Source organism: Vidua macroura, chromosome 9 (genome assembly GCF_024509145.1).
Source record: "Vidua macroura isolate BioBank_ID:100142 chromosome 9, ASM2450914v1, whole genome shotgun sequence".
Taxonomy (NCBI): domain Eukaryota; kingdom Metazoa; phylum Chordata; class Aves; order Passeriformes; family Viduidae; genus Vidua; species Vidua macroura.
In genome coordinates, this window is record NC_071579.1 from 24,537,958 (window position 1) to 24,558,669 (window position 20,712).

The window sequence follows — 20,712 nt, forward strand, 5'->3', positions numbered from 1 at the left end:
CGCGCCGGAGAGCCCGCCGTGCCTCCCGCCAGGAAACACGACCATTTTCGAGCCGGCTCCTCTCACCAACAGAAAGCGTTAAAGATAGAACAGCCGGGGCTGGGCGGGGGAGATTAGGAAGCCGAGCATCTTCTGAGCACCGAGGGCCATTCCCAGCCGTGCCTGTGCCCGCTGCGGTGGGAGCCGGGGCCGTGCTCAACACACCCCCGGCCCGCATTTTTACTTTACTGAAGAGGGATCAAACCCTTCAGTCAGGGTGGGGAGCACCAAAATGAACCAAAGTAAAGCAGTCAGTGATGCTCCGAGCAGGCCCAGCACCTCTTTAGCTAGCACTATAAATATCTTCCCTTAATTATAATAAAGAAGAGCTAGAAACAATAGAAGAAAAAAAACAAAACAAAACAAAACACCCAAAAACCAAATCAAGAAAGCCTTAATGTTGCCCCATTAGCCATGCCATCACCTCACAAGCCAGCTCTGGAGCTTGGGCCTCAGTTAACAAAGCCAGACCTTGCTTTATGTGTGTGCTTTTTTAACCTCAAATTGCAGTGGATGCTTCAGGGAAAAAAAATTATCCAGACTTCTTGAAATTACTCAGCACCGCACTAGGAAAGAAAAATGCTGCTTAAAGGGAAGCGTGTTTTTTGTTGCTTTGGTCCAGTAAATTAACATTTTGCTTGCTCAGAGGTTGCTGTCCAGGATTATATGCTTTGTGTAACTTATTATAACGCCACACCCTTGTCCTGAGCTCTGTGGAAGTAGTTTGGCTTTTGTTTTCAAATTGTTTCTAGCCCTTGGGCATTTGAAGAAAGTCTTTAAAATATTAACCAATACAACTGTCATCTTCCTGTGTTTCCAGACATTTTACAATAGGAAACAAAGAACAAAACCCTGCAACAATAGCTCAGAGGTATGAATTGCCTCATTCATCTCACTGGAATGTTCAAAAACATTAACTATTTTTTGACTGATTCAGCAGAAAATGTGCTGGCAGATAATAAGCTTATGCCTGATCCAGGGGAGATTCAGGGACTGAGAAAGGTTTTATTTTTCAGCACAGTAAAGTAGCACCTTTCCTGAAAGGAAGCAAATATCTTTGTTGATGGAAGAGGCTGCGTGAGAAGAGAAATTCTGGCTTAAAAGAGCTGCTGCCTTCCTCTCTCTGTACGGGCTTCAAAACAGCACATGGCTTATCTCAGCCCAATTCTGTAATAAATTAATTAGCAATTAGTGCCCACTCAAACATACCAAGAATGAACACTGCAGTCCTTAGGATCTGACTGGGATTTCAGTGTGGGGTGTTTTAATCTCTGGTTTAACACACAGAACAGGAAAGGCAAGGTCAGCACCAGGCTGAACTGCTGTTGAGACAATGCCATGACTAAAACAAAGTTTGTTCCAAAGCCTGTGGGAGAATGCTGATGCACCTAAAAGGCCAGTGAGAAAACACATGGCTCCACCATCATTCCACTGTCCTCCCATCAGGAATGGTGGGAATGGGAATGAATCACCACTTCCAGCCAAATTCTTCACCTTGTGCAATATTATCATCACAAGGTTTCGGAAGAGAGCTGCCTCATTAATAGTGGAGTGCTTGGTGACAAAATATTTATGTGTTAATCCAGAACAAAGTAAATTATTATTTCTGCTTACCCCACTACCCAGTATCAGATTCCTGGTGAGTTCAGTAGCAGGTGAATGGTTAACTTGAACTTCAAGTTAACCATTTTAACAATGACTGGGAAGCCACATGTGTCTTAAATAAAGACAGCATTAGTCAAGTGAAGATTAATTTTTTTAATGGAAACTTTGACCTTTATCAGCAATATGTAATTTTAAATAAATAGAAAACATAGCAGTGAAAAAAAATTACAAGTCTTAAAAGTGCCAGCTTTTCCCCGTTTCTTTCAAAGATTTCATGATACAGAGAGTTACATGTGCCATTTTGGCAGAATTTGAAATAATTTTACGCAAAGTAAAGCCAAAGTTGTATTTCTCTTCCCCACAGACACAACCCAGACACAGGAATCCAACCATTTCAGCAAACTTCTAAAAATTAGTGCTTTAGCTCTGTTACCCCTGCTCTGCCACACACATTTCAGTGGCTCACAGTTGGCACAAACATGGAAAAGTCTGTTTTTAAAAAAGTCAACAAAAGAACACTTTAGTAATCACTACTGTTAAAATTATATTAAAAGTACATCTTGGGCTCAGGTCGATTTACCTTCAATATGCTTTAAAATCACACCTAACTGTAAACAAAAGTGCACACATATGTCTGTGCTGATCAGCACTGCCTCAGCCAGGCACTTTGAGGTGGCTGTCCCTGAGCTGGCTGAAATCTCAGCTCTGCAAGTTTTACATTGCTACAACAGAGTGACCTCTTCAAAGAGAGCTCAATCCGTGGTTTCCTGTAGTCTTTTACAGAGAGGTCCCTCTGATTTGAAGCGGTGGTTGCAGCCATCTCAAGGGATGTTCAGAACAGCTTTGGTAATTGCCTGAGTTGTTTGACATCAAGAATGGTGCCAACAGAATTGATGCTGTTTGACTGGTTTAACATTTCAAGAGCTGGAGTCTGTAGATTTCCACGAAAGGCCTGAGTATCTCCTTCATCTTTCCTGACGGGTTGTTCAGTGAATTCAACCCTCCCAGGTAACAATCTGGTTTTTGATTTTAAATCCTTTAGGAACTGAAGAGAGTTTTCATCGGCTTGATCTATTCTGGGAGGAAAAACTTCATTTGTAATGTTTCTTAACGCAGGGCTGTTTAATTCTGGTGGAGAAGCATTGGTAGTCAACTCTCTGCTGTGACTTTTTAGGTGAATGGGAAGTCTTCCATCCATTCTTTTGGGTAATTCAGTCTGGTGGCTGAAGCTGTCCAATGCAGGGGTACAGTTTTTATCTGGCATGCTTTTGTTTCTGACAGTGCCAAAATTGCCATCGTGAGCCTGCAGTTCCTCTTCATCTTCGCTGCTGTCATTGCCCTGTATCAGCCCGTATCGCTGCATGTACTTCTTGGTGGCGAAGGACATATTGTTGGGTGAAATTAAACTCAGACCCACCATGCTCTTGTCCGTATTTGTTTGCAAGATGTCTTGGAAGGAGAAATCTGTGGGAGGATTTTGGCCTGAGCGACTGAGAGACAGTCGGGATAACTGGTTTTCACTGAGATATTTCAGGGCTATGGCATTTGCTTCCATGCTCAGATCAACAACATTGGGACACATGCTGACATTAGCAAGTAACATGGAATTTAATCCAGGCACCACTGCTTCAGGACTTATGCACGCCAAGATGCTGAAATAAAGCATCAAAAAGTTACCTTAGCATTACAGGAAAAGCATCCATTTCACAATTTTGCTGACTATACTGATTTCTCCTTTCTTCTGAACACAGCTCCATCAGGACTGAGATCATATTATCTGCACATACTTAAAACCAACTACTCACCCCCATAGTACCCTCACACTGTCAGAGGATGGATAATATTCCCTTCTTCAATACACAGTACTGTCATATGAAGAATCACCCGTCTCTAGCAGGTTACAGTGCTGGTTTTGGTTTTAAAGCAGGTTTGAACTCTTGGTCTTTTCTCACCAGTGAATGTGTGTCTGATCCTACAACTCTAAATTCTATCATTCAGCCCAAATTTTATAGCTAGAAATACAAGCCAAATGACTGAGACCAAGAACATCTTTCCCAATGCATGGTAATTCCAGGATTTTTACAGAAACTCTGACATAGCATCTGTTTCCAGAAGCCTAAAAGGTTCTAGTTTTTGAAGTATCTTCAAATGAGGAAAGTTCATTTGTTCTGTTGCCTGGTGTAGTAATTTCTTGTATATACATCAAGTGTTTAAAGACTGAAAGAACAAGCTTTGGTACACCAGTAATGGTTGTAAACCACTGCATTTAGTTCACACATCATATATTAGTTTATAAATCCAAGCTCCTCATATTAAGAATTAAGAGGCTTCCTATTTCACTGAGCACGGATTCTGAAGTTTGCCCAGGGAGAATAAACTGGCTCAGCAACAACAACCACTTATTATGCTATGGAGCTGCACTGTTGTTTCCTTCTCTACTGAGCTGTAGACCTTTTCTCAGAATTGTTTATCAGTCTTGAAAGTGGCAGAAGGAAGAACTCCACCCCACTCCCCAAGTTTGAAGAAAAAAACCCCAAGAGTTCCAGTTTTGCCTTACGGGTTCACATGTTAGCATGTTACTGACATTAAAAGAACACTGACAGACTCCAGCCAGGAAGGTAGCCCAGAAATTGCAGAAAAACACCCAATAAAATACAAGTAAATAGGAGAGAAAAGAGGTTAGAAACGTTATGATTGGAAACAGCTTTTGACACATGGCTGAAGAGAAGATTAATTAGGAGGTGGTTAGATTTTTTGTTTACATAACAGCTACACACTAGGATCAAGAAGACAATAAGGATGAAAGTGAAGCTGCATCAGGCAGTCAGCCTATGCCTACACAGCTATGCAAGTAAATTCCTGTGCCTAAAAACCCTCCTTCTGAAGTTACTTCTCTGTTCCTTCCTCTGTTTCAACAAGGCTGTTGTTTCTCTCCCCAGCACTTTCTCTGCTCAAGGCACAGCACCCACAATAACAAGCAATTAGGACAGAACCAGTTTTGATTAGATACCAAAGCCACAATAATAATTTCACATGTACTGGTAAAGTGCAAGACAAAGGTTAAGAAGCAATGACTAAATACACATCTGCTTAATGTTCAGTCTCTCAAGTCCAGAGCTGCTCTGGAATATTTGGACACAGACCAAAGAATTGGCCATAGCTTCCTTGTTATTGTAGGGAATTGCATGCACAACGCTTTAAGAATCACCAGATGCTCTAACAGCAAGAGCTACTTGTGTTCTATTTAAATATTCTGAGTTTTGCTAGCAGAGCTCTTAACCTATCTGAAAGGCCCATCAGCAGTGAACAGAGTCTTCTCTTGGCTCACTGAGCCAAATCTTAATTTTCAGCTGGATCTGCACATTACTACTCAAAACCACCAGCATTTTACCTGGCATTCTCCACTTTGTGTGTATTTTCCTTCATACTGCCAGGCGAGTCCACTGTCACTCCAAGACTTCTCAGCTGTTTGAGTGTGGCACTAATGACACTCTCTTTGTCCACCCCTCCTGTGTCAGTCTCTGAAGCCACTTCTGTATCATCAATATCCTGATACGTAGGACCATCACCAACAACAAATCCTGATTTTAAAGGCAAGTGATCTTGCACTTCTGAGGTCTTTAAGAGGTGGTTTACTTGGCCCTACAGAAAAAGGGAGCACATGGCACAAACATAATGACATACAGGGACTGTCAAATACCAAAATCCTGACTTACTCTTACACAACTTCAAATACAACTTGATGGATTACTATTTATTCTGACAAAGAAGGCAAATTCAGATACAGCTCAGATGCAATCACTTAAATTCACAGCAGTGTAGTCGAACACTGGAACATTTTACACTTCAAGCTTTCTCTAAGAGTCTGTTCTGAAATTAAACACATCACATACTGATAATCTTCAAGATTAAAATATCTGCCCTTTAAGGGACTTGAAGGTAAAATGCTGTGTTATTAAGGCCCCTAATTTGGGAAGTTATCAGCTGATGTCCTTGAATTAAAAAAATACTATTTATTAGCTAATATAAAGTACTCCAGGTATGCACGAATGAGAAGTACAAAATAACCACTTAAAAAAATTGAAGAACCACAAACTCAGAGTTTTCTGTAGAGCACAATGCGCATTTGAAAACCACAAGCAGCTTTCATTCATGCCAATACCACATCATAAGTTCAGCAGGGTGCTGTTCTGACTGCTGCATTCAGTACAGAATATAAAACGTGCAGGAGTTACCAGTAAGTCCTGGTAAAGCTTCAGCTCCTCTGAGGGCTGCTGAGGCAGCAGCGAGGCGGGTGGCTCTGAGCTCTGCTCACTCGTTACCACCACCTGGCTCCTGGCTCCCTCCGATGGCTCTTTCTGTAAAGACACACTGACACTTTCTTCCAGGGATGAACCACGAACAAGTGCTTGGGGAACGTTTCCAGTTCTGGAAGAGAACACCAAGATAGCTACATACTTCCTTGAAACAGCAGAAGCATCATTATCACTACATGTACTTTATTTGTTCATGAACATCAGAGGAGAACAATTGAGTACTGCAAACGGATCCTAAGGGGTTTTAGTTTTGCCTGCTGCTCAAGGCTTTGCTCCTTTCTGCAGTCACTTCCTCTCCAAAGTCATTTGAGCACTGAGGAAATAGACCTCCAAGTGTGCAACTACAACAGACTGACTAGTTTTCCAAAAGATGATTTGAAAGTGGCAATGGCATCTCTGGACTAGTCAAAACTCAGTGGCACACTATGACTTAAACCAGATGAAAGGAAAGTTATTAACAATTTGGAATTTACGTTTTCAGCATATCACGTATAAGCCTTTAGAAGCAAGTATCTTCTGTATGCTCTGACACATGACATATTAAAAAAAGCTGCTTTTACCAAGGTACATAACTTACCATGGGATTCCTGTGGCATAACTTATCATGGGATTCCTGAGAAGTTTAAGAACTTCTCAAAGACAGTTACAAGTACACACATGCACACGGAGTATCACAGACTGAGAACAAACAACTATCTGAAATATTTTTCAATAAGAGATGTGAAAGAGGAACTATAAAGGCTAAAAAGGGTAAACACTGAATGAGTTATAACACAATGCTCCCCCCTCATTGGTGTGTGCATTGCATAAGCCTTTGGAGACCAGACATATCAATACTACTATCATCCCAAGAAGATCCTCAAGCAACCCTCCTCCCCCTTCCTGTTCCTCCTGAGGAGACAAGTGTAAGATAAGGGAATTTCAGAACTCAACTGATCAATTGCCTGTGTTGAAAGCGATAAGATTTAAACCACGTGACATACCAGATAGTCAATGTAGGTTATCAGCTACTGTTACACTAGCAATTATTCATCATTCCCAAAAATGTTCCCCTCCTCCTCCTCAAAGAAATCTGGGTGATGCTCTACAGTCTCACTATAAGATACTTTCCTGCTATTTTACTGGTTTATGAATCCAAGTTGAAGAGACCCTTAAGATGGCATTGTCCTAAAATACAAGGTTCATAAGATTGATCTGAATCCATAACATTTCTGGTACCAGTATATGTTTGCAGACAGCACTTTAATCAAGGACTACAAATAGTTAAGTTATAGCTTAATTACCATCATTTTCCCCAATATGAGTATTTTAGGAACCTAATTTAACTGGAAGAGTATTCCCCCTCCTTTGGCTTTTTATACTTAGATAATATTAGATCACTAAGTGCTAAATTGTTGAGCTATTCCTACGTAGAAGTAGCATCCATATAGATAATTTTAAATATTTTAAAAACTACTTCCCAAATTAGTCTGAGATTAGTCACTGCTCTATAAAGCAACTGAGCTTAAAAATAATTAAATTAACAGCAGTGAAGTCAGTATCTGCATGCACCACACACAAAGTAATCAGGCATAAAATAAAGAGAAATTCAGGGAACAGCCACATAATCATAAATAACCTCATCCCAAGCCCCTCAGAACTGGAAAGGTTCTGAATGATGACAAGGAAAAGCCACTGCAGGAAAACAACTGAGTATAGCAGCATCCCCTTTTCCAGTCAGGATTTAAGGTAAGAAAAGGAATGTTGCCAGCACAGTGCATGCTTTTGTAAGTTAAAGGCTTTTGCCATCAGCTGCTGCTGACAGGTAGGCGAGAGCTAAACCTGCCTGATGATAAACACAGACTCTAAAGGCAGATGTGTTTTGGTGAGCTGTACAATTCAAAGCATAATTACAAAATAAAGAAGGGAGAGAACACAACAGCTGAGGTCAGACTATTTATAACTCCCGAAGAAAAAAATATTACACAAGTAATAGCTTACATAAGGCAGTTCAGCACATTATGTGAGCACAGGGTGTTTCTGTTACTTACTGGGGAGTGTTCTGATTAGTTCCTTCTTCCACAAGGTGAATACTCTCTACAAAGCTGGGCATGTCAACCACCCTTAAGGACGAAGCAATACTTGTACTACTTGCATCTTGTTCAGCATTAATTGAAATGCTTATGTCCTCCTTAGAAATCTCTCCATCTTCTTTTTTCCCTCGTGGTATGGAGTTGCCTTGTTTTTCTGAGGCTGTATTCCAAAATAAACTAGCACCTAGGACAAAATTAGAGGTTTACCTATTTAGGAAGAGTCATTACTTTTTTCTGAGACACTTTGGCTTTCTATAGCTAGAGGAATAATTTTCTCCCGTTCATGTTTCTTTCACCATTTAAAGAGTGATTTACAGTTTAAATCAGCTAAAAGTTGTCAAAATATCATTCAAGTCCTAGTTTCTTCCAAAGTATACTTGATGAAAAGAAATGGTTGTATTAAATAATTTGAATGCATTGACCTTGAGCCTGATTCAAAGTTTCCTCCAGACTAAGAACAGCATTTCCATGGATTTAACAGGAACCAATAAGTTAATATGCAGCTGTACAGATACAGCTGCACAACTCTCCTAAACTAAAGCAAATACAATCTCCTCTTCATGCATGATTTACAAACAACATCAGTAATATATTTATTGGAACACTACATGGCATAGAAGGTATTACTTTTCAAAACAGTGTATGAAATAAAAAAAGATGAGGAGTTGCATTTCAACAAGACAGCATTTTAAACAGAACACCTTGCTAAAGCTATTGGAATAATAATTATTTCAGTGATGGCCAAAGACAAAAGTAACTCCAGCCTAAACTTGCAAATAACACCTCAACAACTTCGGTATTTTTTGGATCTAGGTGCATGTTTGCACAGCTTCAGCATTTCTGCAAAACATTTCCTCAATGCCCAAAGAAACCACAGGAATGTCCAGAAAAAAGCAGTGCGGGTCTGTTTTAAAAGAAGGAAGCGTTACCTGTGCTCACGGCAACGCTCACACTTCTGCTGCACGATGGAGGCGAGGTCTGTGTTTCCAAGGAAACAAGCTCCCCCGGCTTCTCCGGCTGCACAGCCTCCCAGGAACCCTCCTGGCGAGCCTGAGCTTCCAGCAAGCGTTGGATCTGCAACAGTCATCGCAAAGTTAGGATCTGCACAATAAAATATCAGCTATACCAGGCAAAAGTGAATTAATGGGGCTCTGCGAAGATCTGGATGCAAATACAGGCTGTGCTGCCACAGCAGTCTGAGCACCTTCCAGCTCCCAGCAGTGCACACAGCATAAATCAAAACACCAATTTTGATGCTGGCAGAGCTAGCAAAGAAGATCTTTAAGCACATTGGCAGAGGCAGCACCAAGACAACTTGGGTAAAGCCTATTTGCACCACACTTGCTGGAAGTATTCCTTCTCTTTCATTCACATACAAAGCCTATTAACTGCCTTACCAGCCAAGCATTTATATGCCAACTGTCCCTACACCAACTTTGTATTAATTACAAAGCTAAGCAATTAAATGATAAAATTAAGGTTGCCAGGCAATCTTCTCTTCAGGATTTTCATCCACCCTGTTCACCGATTAGCCTGCAGCTCCAGGGAAGAACACAGTAACAGTGAAGGCTGCAGTAAGGAGGGGTTTCCCTCATGGACAACCCATGCTTTGGGAGCATGACTTTACATACAGGAACTATACCAAAAACAAATCCCAGCTGCAGTTTTCTAGTTCAAGTACTGCAAACTTTTCTGTTTGTATTGTTCATCACCAGCAGCAAAATTTAAACTCCATCTCTTCAGCCCCAAATCATACCTGCAAAATACAGGGCCAGCAGGTTGATCAAGGGGCTGATATTTTGAAGAAACTTAACCTGGTGAGGCAACAAAGCACAGCAAGATCCCCAAAGTCCAGTTTGCTAGCACAGAAAAGACCTGATGAACCAGGCATCAATGCAGACAACTTAAGTTTTCAAAGTAACAGCTCAGGGAGCTGCAGACTTAAGGTGGAAAAAGCAACATATGAGAACATTCTGTGGTTCATCTTATGTTTATATTAATTCCAAAGTCCATAGCCTATGCAATTTTTTTTTAACACAGACAAGCATGTAAGTAGAAAAGCATTTATACAGAAAGTCTATCATTTTGCAACAGTATTACAAACAGTCTACTTAAAATAAACCTTCATGTTGTGGAAATACCACAAAAATAAATGCAAAATTTAATTAGATACAAGTCAAATAGTTTTTAAAGGGACACCAATTGGTAGAGCTAATTGAGTCCCCTCTCCATGCCCAAACTGCAGCTGGTATGACACGCTCCCATGTTCCAACACGGATAGACAACGGTTAATTTAATTCCTTTGGCAGGGGAACTATCAAAGCATAATCACTGAGAGGGCAGAGGAGAAAGCTGACATTTCCACAAACCTGAGCCTGAAGTAATTTGAGTTGTCTGTCTTGCTCGGTAAGGAGCCGGTATGCATCTGGAGATAATCCCATCATGCCATTATCTGATGCTGCTGCAGGAGCAGGCGTGTGCAGGCACTGGGAGTGGGCTGCACAGCACTGCAGACTCGAGGGGCTCGCACTCGATGGCATCCTTATTCCAGGTGATAAGCCATTGTCAAGAGAACAGCTCCCTGTTTGCCCAGGATATCTCACGTTTATAGGGCTGCTCGTGGCATATCCTGGGTTGCAGCAAACATTTGGGCAAACGATATTTTGATGGAACACTGCACAAGGATTTTGCTGAGCCATCTCAGATTGGATTTCTGCTCCGTGTTTGGGGCTCATTTTACCAACCCCTTGCCATGAGTTCATGGGATTATACTGGAGAGAAGCAGGACACTGACAGCTGCATGCTGGACAGGAAGGTGGCACTTGAACTGGCACCTGCAGATCTGGTGGTTGTCTGCAGCTCTGTGGTGACAAAGCAGAGTTGTGGAGGACTGGCTGTGTAACAGCAGGAAGCTGCTTGGAGCCAGATATTGATGTTCTCCTAAGCAGAGGCTCTCCCTGTGGTGTGACACTCTCAGGACTTAATACAAGTTTTTCCAATGGCTTTCTGGGATGGTGCACAGATGTATCTGGGGAAGGCCCACTACAAGGGGTTGAAGGAGAAGATGATCCTGAACTTTTTCTTGATTGAGGGGAAGCCTTCTTACACTGCACCTGCTGCTGTAGTAGAGCTTGACTTCCTCTACAAGGCATTGAAGCTGGAATTCTCTGGTTTATAGGGTTTGGCAATCGTCTCAAAGTGGGATCTCCCATATTAGCAGGAAAGTTCTGCCTGTCTTCAGAGTGCTGGCTGGGGTGACACGTGGATCTCATGCAACACTTCTTTTTAATAGGCTGATTTGGCACTGCAGGTAGACTTTTAGCACTTGAAGTCCCCACAGGCTTAGATGATTGTCCTGATTCTACAAAACTCCCATCCAAAACAAGTGACAGCTCTGGCACTGAAGGAAAAATTCTGGTAACCTGAAGGAACAATTACACACACATATGATAATTTTAAAACATTGTCTGCTCTTTGAATGCAGAAGTTCCTCAAAGAAAATGTTTTCATTTAAAATCAATATATCATGATTATCAGCTTCCAAACCAATCACATGTTAAACACATTCCTTAAAGACTGGAGAATCCAGAAAAAGCAGCAAGATCTCTAGGATCATTCTTAAAGGAAAATTGCTTTTATATAGTGTAACAGCCCCATCTGCCAAATGAATGCTCCAAGTCATTTGGGAGCATTTCAGAATATGGATATTTCCCTTCTAGAAGTGGACTCTGTGTCCCCTCTTACTATTCTTAAATTCAGGAGACAGCTGCAATAGGACATATTTTATACACAATTACCACATCCTTCTAGACCTATGCTGTACAAGGGTTGGTATTTATTGCATTTGTACACACTTCAGTGAAAAAAGGACAGAGCAGATCTTTTGGGTAAATGAAATAAAAAAACACAAGAACTGGCTGTTTCTATCTCAGACACTACAGCTCTTCATTCAACAACAGTGAGATTCCTAAAACAGAAACTACTATCTCTGTTCCCAAATCACAGCATGTACAGGAATTTAACGTGTCTAAAACCCTGGAAAAATGGCAGATTAACTACAGGAGTAGGACTCGTGGTTAATTTCTTCAATTCTGTTTTTCCCTGCTAGCTTGAGAGAGAGAAGCTTTACACTCTCCAGTTCCCTTATAATGAATTTTGCTGCTCTAAGTGTCACATCTGAAATACCCAGAGCAACTATTTATTTAGTTACCTGTTGACTCACTGGGTGAGGACTTGGAATTGGTCTGGGGGATAAATCCTCATCTTCCACACCAGAGTCGTGATCACTTGCTGAAAACTTGCTGGGTGAAGAGCCTTGGGGAAGACTAAAACCAAGATAAATCAAAGTAAAAGTGTTTGATTGTCAGATTTGGCAGCAGTAACATGAAACTTCATGGTTTTCAATGTGCCATCTACAGTGCATCATTTTTCTAAGAAGCAGCTGCTATCCATCTTCTCCCTGGTTAGCAGGGGAGTTCACCCAGCAAACAGTTTTAAGATGAAACAATGAAAATAAAATGCTGCTTTTGGGCAAGAAGATACAAAGCCTCCCTCCCCACAGCATCACACAAACACACCTTTTAAGTGACATTCTAAATATCAGCAAAGCACTGATATTTAGTAAAAAGATAGGAGGTGCTACAGTAAAGATTGTAACATTGTTTGAAGGAAAATAAAGGCCATCTTCTAGTCATAGATAAAAATTTGATGGATAAGCCAGGTTCTTAAAAATTACTAAGTTTCAACCTATCCAGGTCTTGGAGCTCTGAAAGGTGGGAAGAAAAAAAGGATTTTTTTTTTTTTTACTTAAGTAGATTTCAATTAGAGATTTGCTTCAAAGCACAGATCTCACTTAAAGCTTAATACAGCAAACTAAGCCTCACCAGTAAGGAAGCCTTAAATTAAAACCACCAGTATCAAGTAGGTTTTTTTTGGAATACAGACAGCTTGACCATCTTACTTGAAAGATATTAACTCTAGGATTAAGTAAAAGCACATACACAGATTTTAATGCAAGAGAATGTATGCACAGCTCAACTGACACAGCACAGAACAGATCAAAACCCTCATCCAATAAATATTTCATTTTTGCGCATAAATGGCATCTGAGAGATTTACCTTTTGATTGGAAGTTTCTTGCAAATTCTGCTGAAGAACTCAGTTTCTGCATTTTGGTTTTCTGCACTCAACTCAAACTGGATGGGGCTCTTGTCTGATGGTTCAATATTCTGGAATGAAATGTTCCTTATTTGTGAAGCACAAAACCTTCAAACTTTCAATCACTGAGGTACTACTCCCAAAGAAACAGCTTTAAGGACATGTATATGATTATTTGCTGCTTGTCCCCTACTTTCAAATTTTTCAGCACTACAAGGAAGCAGGCAACTTCCCTTCCTGTTTAATACTGTTCCCCTGCTTCTCTGTGAAGTAGTTGGGCTAATTATAGTCATGGACAGATGCTTCCTCACTGTAACTGCTCTGATACTCCTCCAGGGCTGCCACCGCTACAGGAAACAGCAAACGTTCCTGCACTGTTTCACACACCACAGCTGGGCAACTCCTGGAAACAACAGAAGTGAGCTTCTGTGGAGAGATCTGTCATCTTCAGAAAGCTGAGCTGTCCCTAGGCTAAAGGTAGGAGGCAGCCCTGACAAGGAAATACAATTGGGAAGAGAAATGAGGACACAGCATAGCACACACATTACACTCACTGCTTCCCTGCCAGAGCACAGCAGCACTTACTGAGCAAATTAACAGCTCAATTTCAGGTTCTGAACAAGCCCAGGAAAACACATAAGGAACTGAGATTTCCTAGAACTTCCTCAAACCTTACTATCATCAAGTTCTTTCAGAGAGTTACTTTGCACAAAGATAAAATTTGCCATTAATAAAGCTGTGATGAAATTGGTAACCTCTGAATTCCTTTTTGCATTCAACTTCAAGCAAAGCACAACACTCAGCTTTGTTCTCCAGCAAGCATCACCCAGGACAGCTGTTAGATGTGGCCAAGGTGAACACAGCACACCAAAGTAACAAATGCTGTAGGAAGCCTGAGTCTCTGCTCATAAGGCCAGAAGGTCATTAGTAGGAAGGAACATTAACACAGCACACTATACTTAAAAGACAGATGCTTAATGCTATTAGAAAAGTGAGCAGTGCTGACTTTGGAAGTCATTTCTCAATTTGAGGGACAAACTGAATTTACAGTAGTCCCCAGGAAAAAGCAGCTCTATAGAGCTACATCATTTTCAAACACTGCAGATCTATTTGGGTCACACCATAATGACTCTTTTAAGGCAAATTTTGAAGTACCATGATGCAGGAGGAAAGCAAGACACTTACTTTGAAGAGGTGAACTGTTTCATGGCAAGTTAGGATCTGAAACCCCAGCTCAGTCTGCCCACTGCATGGAACACACTCATAAAACTCTGGTTCCTTGTGTGTCAAGGAATAAAGCACAATAAGAAAACTCCCAGATTCTGAAAAAACCCTAAAACAGAAGAAAAACACATCTTCAAATAACTTAAACATGAAGAAGGCCCTTAGATTTTCAATATAGTGAACAAATTTTCACACAGTTTAGCAAACTGGTGAATCATAGCATTTTGAGAGGTGCTTAGCTATAGACAGTGCAGATGGATTTATGACTATAGCCACATGCAAGAATCAAAGAAAAGTAGAGAAATGGGAATCATCCATGTCCTTTGTATTTCCAACCTTTATGATCACTTAGTACTTTAAATGAATTCCTGGAAGAGTTCAAACATAACAGAGACGAAAACATCTGTAAGAATGATATTATATTTTTTTTTCTTTTTAGTTTTCAGTTGAAGAGGCATTATAAAGACACTTAGTGACTCGGTTATCCCTAAACATTTAAAAAACATTCCTTAGCAAAAAGATTTTTTTAGGAAAATTATATTGGAGTTTTTCTTTTCTACAGGTTGAGAATAGCAAGTAACAACAATCAGCATTTAATACAATTTCAAGGATAATGACAACAATGTGTGCTTCCAGTAAAAGGCAGTATTACTTTCAGAAACTTTTCTTTTTATAGCACTTGTAACATGCTTGTTTGTGAGGTTATTTGTTTGCTTTTTCATTAAATAATACATGCAATAGAAAAAGCAGTAGAAACAGGATGCTTGAAAAACACATTCATGCAACTTCAAAATTTATTTAAAACTTAAAGAGATAAAAATGTATGATGCACAGATTAAGTAGTTGCCTGCAGAGGTTAATGCTGTTTGCATGGTTCATCAAATCTCCCTAATCCACTTCCATGATGGCATCAGTGAAAGTTAATGAGAGTCAAGCATCCCACTTGCCTATCTAATAATCTAATTGGTCCCTTATCTGTGTTTGGACATATTTCAGTTGTTAAGGGAATGAAGTCTATTTTGTAATTGCAGACACATCTGTTCACCAAACGTGGTTGTATTTCATAATTTAAAAAACAAGTGTGGTCAATCAGAAGAAGTGCTTATGCATACAGTATATTTTAGAGTCTCATTTACCTGAGGTGCAGTTTCAAACTATAAACACCTAAACTCTCTCCCAGCTCCATACAGATAGAACTCAGCAAATGTAACAAGTGAAAATATCTAGACAATGAGGAATGACTATCTATTAACATCACAATGAAAAAAGCCCAGAATGCAAACACTCTTAAAAAAAAAACCTGAACATGTAACAGGAAGTCATAACAGGACAGCATAGGCTGTAAATCAATATGCTTCAATATGCTGGTCAGGCACAACCAGGAAGAAAACTTATCTCAAAGAAAATACCCCTAAGAAAAGCTCAAAACCAAGACCCCACCACTGCTTAAACTACTGTTTCCTGCTTTTGGCTTCTTATTTAAACTAAAATGCAGTGACCTTAAGGATATCAATATTCACCCTCTTCTGACTTGGAGATATCAGCTCAGCTTTCCAACATTTCAGTCACAGAAAATTTTTGTGCAGAAACCAAAACCAAAAAGAACACTGAAACCAGACAGCCTTATCTCTATACAACATATAAATCACAGAATTTCCTCAAATATCTTTGAGCAGAGCCTATGCTATCATGCATTTTTGTGGAATACTTTTTTAGGCAGCCAATAGCTTCTATGTTTTACCTATAAAAGTGACTTGCCTTTCTTGAATTGAAGAACTGAACAAATATCGCAAGCAACAGGCCCAGACTTGAGGACTATAGATATGAGTAACTCCACTCAGCCAACTAGAAATAAGAAAAAAGTCTAATTAGAGACAGCTCTGTTACCAAATTTTTGCTGTGTAATCCCTCTGATACATCTCAAACCAAAGTGTGTATTAATCTGGACAAACACTTACACTCCAACTAATGGCAGAGCATAAGCCTTGGGATCAGACTCAAGCAGTAAAAGCAATTTCCGTGTTTGGTCCATAGTAAGGTAGCTGAAAGAAAGCAAAAGTTGGGTTGTTTTAGTATTTTAGAAGGAAGTTTTTCAGAAAAAAATCCTGAAGAGAAAAGCACAAGTTTAGAAAAATACTGTAAGAAAAGAAATTTAGGGAAAAAATTAAAGATCAAAACTGTTCTTACTCTACACACTTAGCAGCAACTTCCCAGCTTTTCAGCAATTGCCTGTGTATCAAAGACTTATCAAGGACAAAATTTACATAGTACTATTTGTAGTATTTTAGTGAATATAGAATTAGTGTTCGTAACAAATCCCCAAGGACAAGTCATGTTAAATTTGAAGAATAACTTTCAGGGAGGCATTCATAAAGTCCCTGTCCAAATAAAATGACATTCAGTTGCTTCACACTATTTCTCTCATCTATGCTTAGTTCACCCTATTAAATTAGTTACCAGTCAGAATGAGGACTTCCCAATACTATCTCAGAAGCACAATTAACAAAAAGAAAGCTTTGGTTAGCATCTGTTTTTCATTGCAGGGCAAGCACTGATGGAGTTCAAATAGCTGGAAGCTGTTTATATTTATTATGATGATTAGAGGTGTTCTCCTGCCCCAGTAGGAAGATCCTTTCACTGAAGGCAAAAGCAAGAACTTCTACGCAATCAGTTAATGTTTTTGCTCCACCCCGTTTCCTGTTTCTTGTTCATAACTTTTAATACATTTCCAGGGCCAGAAGACATGTCATTTTTATGCCTGTTATTTTACTAAAAAGCAAAGTACAGTTGAGATCTCTCCTCCCCACCTCCTTTAGGAAAGGCAAGAAACTGACAGGCAACTTTGACAGCTTTAGCATCATCCTTTACTCACCCACATTTGTAAGTTCCTTGAACTTGTGCAATATTCAAAGGACTGTTCAAATTTCTTGCTAGGGCTGTTGGAATAATTGGGACAGACTTCACAGGAGTGTATTCCAAAATATTGGCCACAGTAAGAGAAGCCCAGCAAAAATTAAAGTGTAGATTATCCAGGTTTTCTGTGAAAACAATGTGAGCTCTAACAGTGAGCAGTTTAGAAAGATCCAGAGATTCTTTACTGCACAGACTCTGCTGCAGACCCTAGAAGAAAAAAAAAAAAAAAAGAGTTAAATACACAAAATTATTTTCATATGATTACCATGATTCAAGATGTATTACAATAGGAATTCAAACCATTCATCACAGCTACTATTGCAGTAGGTAATATACAAAAAGCCATTAACCTAGGTCTCCAAAGCTCACTGCTCTACTGAATATAATGAATAATGCAGAATACACTTGAAAATTAGCTATGCATACCTTAGCATTGTTTTATGATGTATTAGAAAACCTGGGGTTACGTCAATTATATAAAAATTAATATAATAACAGAAAACTAAAAGGTTCAAGCTTATTTGTTAAAATTTTCTTACTGGCATTCAAGAAATATGTAATTTAACATCTGAACGTATCATCATGAGAAAAGTTCAGATGTGAAGCAGGCTTGATTTTTATTATAAAATACACACTGCAACAAGTACAGGGAAAAGTCTACAGGAATGGAAAGTGCATTTAGTAGATTACATGTCTACAGCAGAGCACACATTTCAGCTATGGCTGCTAACCTACATATGGCTGTACACGTTTTGGGCGGGTCACTCGCCTAGCAACACTTCAGCAACAACTGCCCAAATACTGCAACTGATTAATAACAGTTTTGAAGGGAAAAATGACAAAAGAGCTGTCTTCTCTTATTTAAGTGAGTTTGCTGCCATCTCTTTTGTTTTGCTAGTTTTGGTGATTAGACCAGCTGAAAAACTTTGGTCAGCAAGATTTTCATCCAAGATTAAAGATTCTGTGATCCTTAAACACCTGTGAGGATTAACTGATTTTACCAGTTTCCAATACACTTTTCAATGACAGTCAAGCAGCTCATTTCACACAATTAACTACATAGTCTTGGTACAGCCATAACCTTGTTGTGCTGGAAATCAAGCTCTGTGCATAGTCCAGTGCTCTGCCTGGCAGACAGTTCACTGTTTTAGAGACCCAAAAGTTGCTAAGAGCTGCCTACCTTGAAAGCCAAGCTGATATCTTCAACACTGTGCACTATTATATTATCTGAACAAGGTCCCCAGGCGTTAACTGTACATGGAATCAAAAAGTCTCCAGGAAGGGATGCAGTTGGAATTTTGCCTGATCCACCAGCAACTTCTCGGCCAGGATCAAAGCGATCTATTGTTAGCGTTATGCCTTCGCCACCTTCAAAATAAATAAATAAAGTTAGAGTCCAAGAGCAACAACTCAGGCTCCTTAACAACAGCTTACTCAACCAACCAACACTGCCTGTCTACCTCACGTTTAGAATTACCTTCATCTACTGTCAGGGTCCCAAGCAGGAAACAGGAAAATGGTTTCTTTTCATTCTGCTTAGCATGGCGATAGGCAAGCCGCAAGGTTTTCTCCACCAGAGATATTTTGGGGTTTCTAAAAAGAGACAATAAGCAAGTTTAAGTCACAAATTCTTTTTAATGCTTGTTTTTAAAAAGTATCACTTATCCATGTGGGAAGAAAATGGAAAGAAATTTTAAGTTACTTTAAAATTATGCACTTTCAAGCCACTGGACTGTATTACACAAAGGAAAGGAAACTGAAATCTTTCCCGTGAAAATCCCTATATGCTTGTAACAAACACACTGCTTCCTTGTCCTTTGGGCCTTGTCATACAACAGAATCAAAAGACAAAATGAGGCTTTGCATCACACAATCCATGATTTATTTGAACCTTTAGCTTGCCCGAAAAGGGAATGAATCCATACCTGTAATAGGTGACGTGTGCGCCAATGACATCGCCCATGGGGACTGGGTCCCAAAGTGCACACTTGGACAGAGGGAAACTGAAAGGGACCATCCTTTTGGGAGCAAATCTGGGAAGATCACAAAGATTTTTAAAAAAAGGCTTATGGTAGATCAGTATCTTAGAATGTTTGAAAGAAAGAACAAAGGCATGACACAGTAAGAAAACCAAGAAATAGGATACATAAAATGTTGGTACTTTTTTTGTTTCAAGTCCAGGCCAACAAAGCAGAATCTTTGTCCTGTGAAGTTCTCAGAGTTACGAAGTCAACACCTGACAGTTTCTTTGTGTAACCTTGGAAGATGTGTAGGCCAAAATACAAGCTCTCAGACAAAGCTTAAGGAAAAACTGCTTGGATATAGTTTAGGGAGAAAAAGAGTTATCACTAATTAGAAACTCCCATGGCACAAAAAAACTTATTTAGCAAATTTAACACTAGATCAGCTTCCCAAAGCCCTGCTTTAGCCTTTGTATTTCAAGTGAGCACTCAAACCACGTAAACTTTGAAGACTTCTGAAAAAAAGCCTTGGTTTCACTCAAATAGTATGGTGCAAAACTTGCAGTCAGACTTCAATGAGCCCTGGAGAAATCAGTATGTAATCACATTAACTTATTTACACTAGCAGGATTAGATTTTTTTGAGATACCTAAACAAAGCAACATACAAAACAATTGACAGCCCATATAATTTGGCAATTACCTCAATACCTTTTAACAAACAAGCAAGAAGTCTTTTTGTAGTTATCTCAAGCATGAAACTTTGCCAAGCAAAGGTGCTTCCTCTGCATTTCAAGTTGCCAGGAAAGAACTTTATTTTTAAGGCAGTCCTCCAAGGAACTCGGCCACCTCTGATGCTTCCAGCGGCACTTAATTAACTGCCCTTAAAAGCCAAGTGCCCAAACAAGCTTCAAACTTAAATTTGCAGAAGAGGACATTTTTTTTTTTAAGTCCAACTGTTTCAACTTGACAAGCACGAAGCAGAAGCCCACCCCCCTCCTCCCACAGCTCTTTATACCCCGAGCCGCACTCGCAGAGGGGCACCGGGCGCGCTGTGCTCGGTGGGGCTGGGGCGATGCGAACCCTCCCGGCGCCGGGCGGGTACCTCCGATCCGGGCCGGGCCGAACGGGATCCGGGCCGGGCCGAACGGGATCCGGGCCGGGCCGCAACTCTGCCCTCTCCTCCTCTCCCCGCTGCGGCCCCCGGCTCGGCCGGGCAGCGGCCGTGAGAAGGGCTCCGGCCGTGAGAAGGGCAGCGGCTCCGGCAGCGGCTGCTCCAAGCCCGGCTCCGCCGCTCCCGCCTGCCCCGGCGCCTTCTGCGGCCCCGGCCGGCCCTCTGTCCACGCCGGCCAATCAGAGAGCAGAACCCTCCCCCTCCGCCCGCCCCCGCCCAATCGGCGCGCGGCGGGGAACGGCTCGCCCGGCC

The 20,712-nt window shown here is 40.5% G+C and overlaps 1 protein-coding gene across 2 annotated transcripts; it reads right to left on the minus strand.

Moving 5' to 3' along the window:
- Nucleotides 1–1,782: 1,782 nt before the first annotated feature.
- Nucleotides 1,783–20,583, minus strand: STIL (STIL centriolar assembly protein). 2 transcript variants are annotated; one of them, XM_053985327.1, is made up of 16 exons: nt 20,392–20,583; nt 19,252–19,359; nt 18,804–18,919; nt 18,507–18,694; nt 17,286–17,533; nt 16,372–16,455; nt 16,172–16,258; nt 14,375–14,522; nt 13,151–13,260; nt 12,243–12,357; nt 10,402–11,454; nt 8,962–9,106; nt 7,991–8,216; nt 5,880–6,072; nt 5,036–5,286; nt 1,783–3,296 (listed from the first exon to the last, which is right to left on the minus strand). In XM_053985327.1, exons 2-16 carry the CDS (start codon nt 19,341–19,343, stop codon nt 2,477–2,479), a joined length of 3,876 nt encoding a protein of 1,291 aa, XP_053841302.1. In that variant the 5' UTR covers nt 19,344–19,359; nt 20,392–20,583; the 3' UTR covers nt 1,783–2,476. The 2 variants fall into 2 exon arrangements, with proteins under 2 accessions (XP_053841302.1, XP_053841301.1); XM_053985326.1 differs by having other exon boundaries at nt 12,255–12,357; nt 20,392–20,446.
- Nucleotides 20,584–20,712: the final 129 nt, after the last annotated feature.

Bases quoted from the DNA above. Each gene is read 5' to 3' on its own strand.
- STIL (XM_053985327.1), bottom strand. From the start codon at position 19,343: ATGGTCCCTTTCAGTTTCCCTCTGTCCAAGTGTGCACTTTGGGACCCA. The intron at 13,261-14,374 runs GTAAGTGTCTTG...ATTTCATTCCAG, and splicing joins AAACAGTTCACCTCTTCAAA to AATATTGAACCATCAGACAA. The intron at 5,287-5,879 runs GTAACTCCTGCA...CTTTTTCTGTAG, and splicing joins AGCTTTACCAGGACTTACTG to GGCCAAGTAAACCACCTCTT.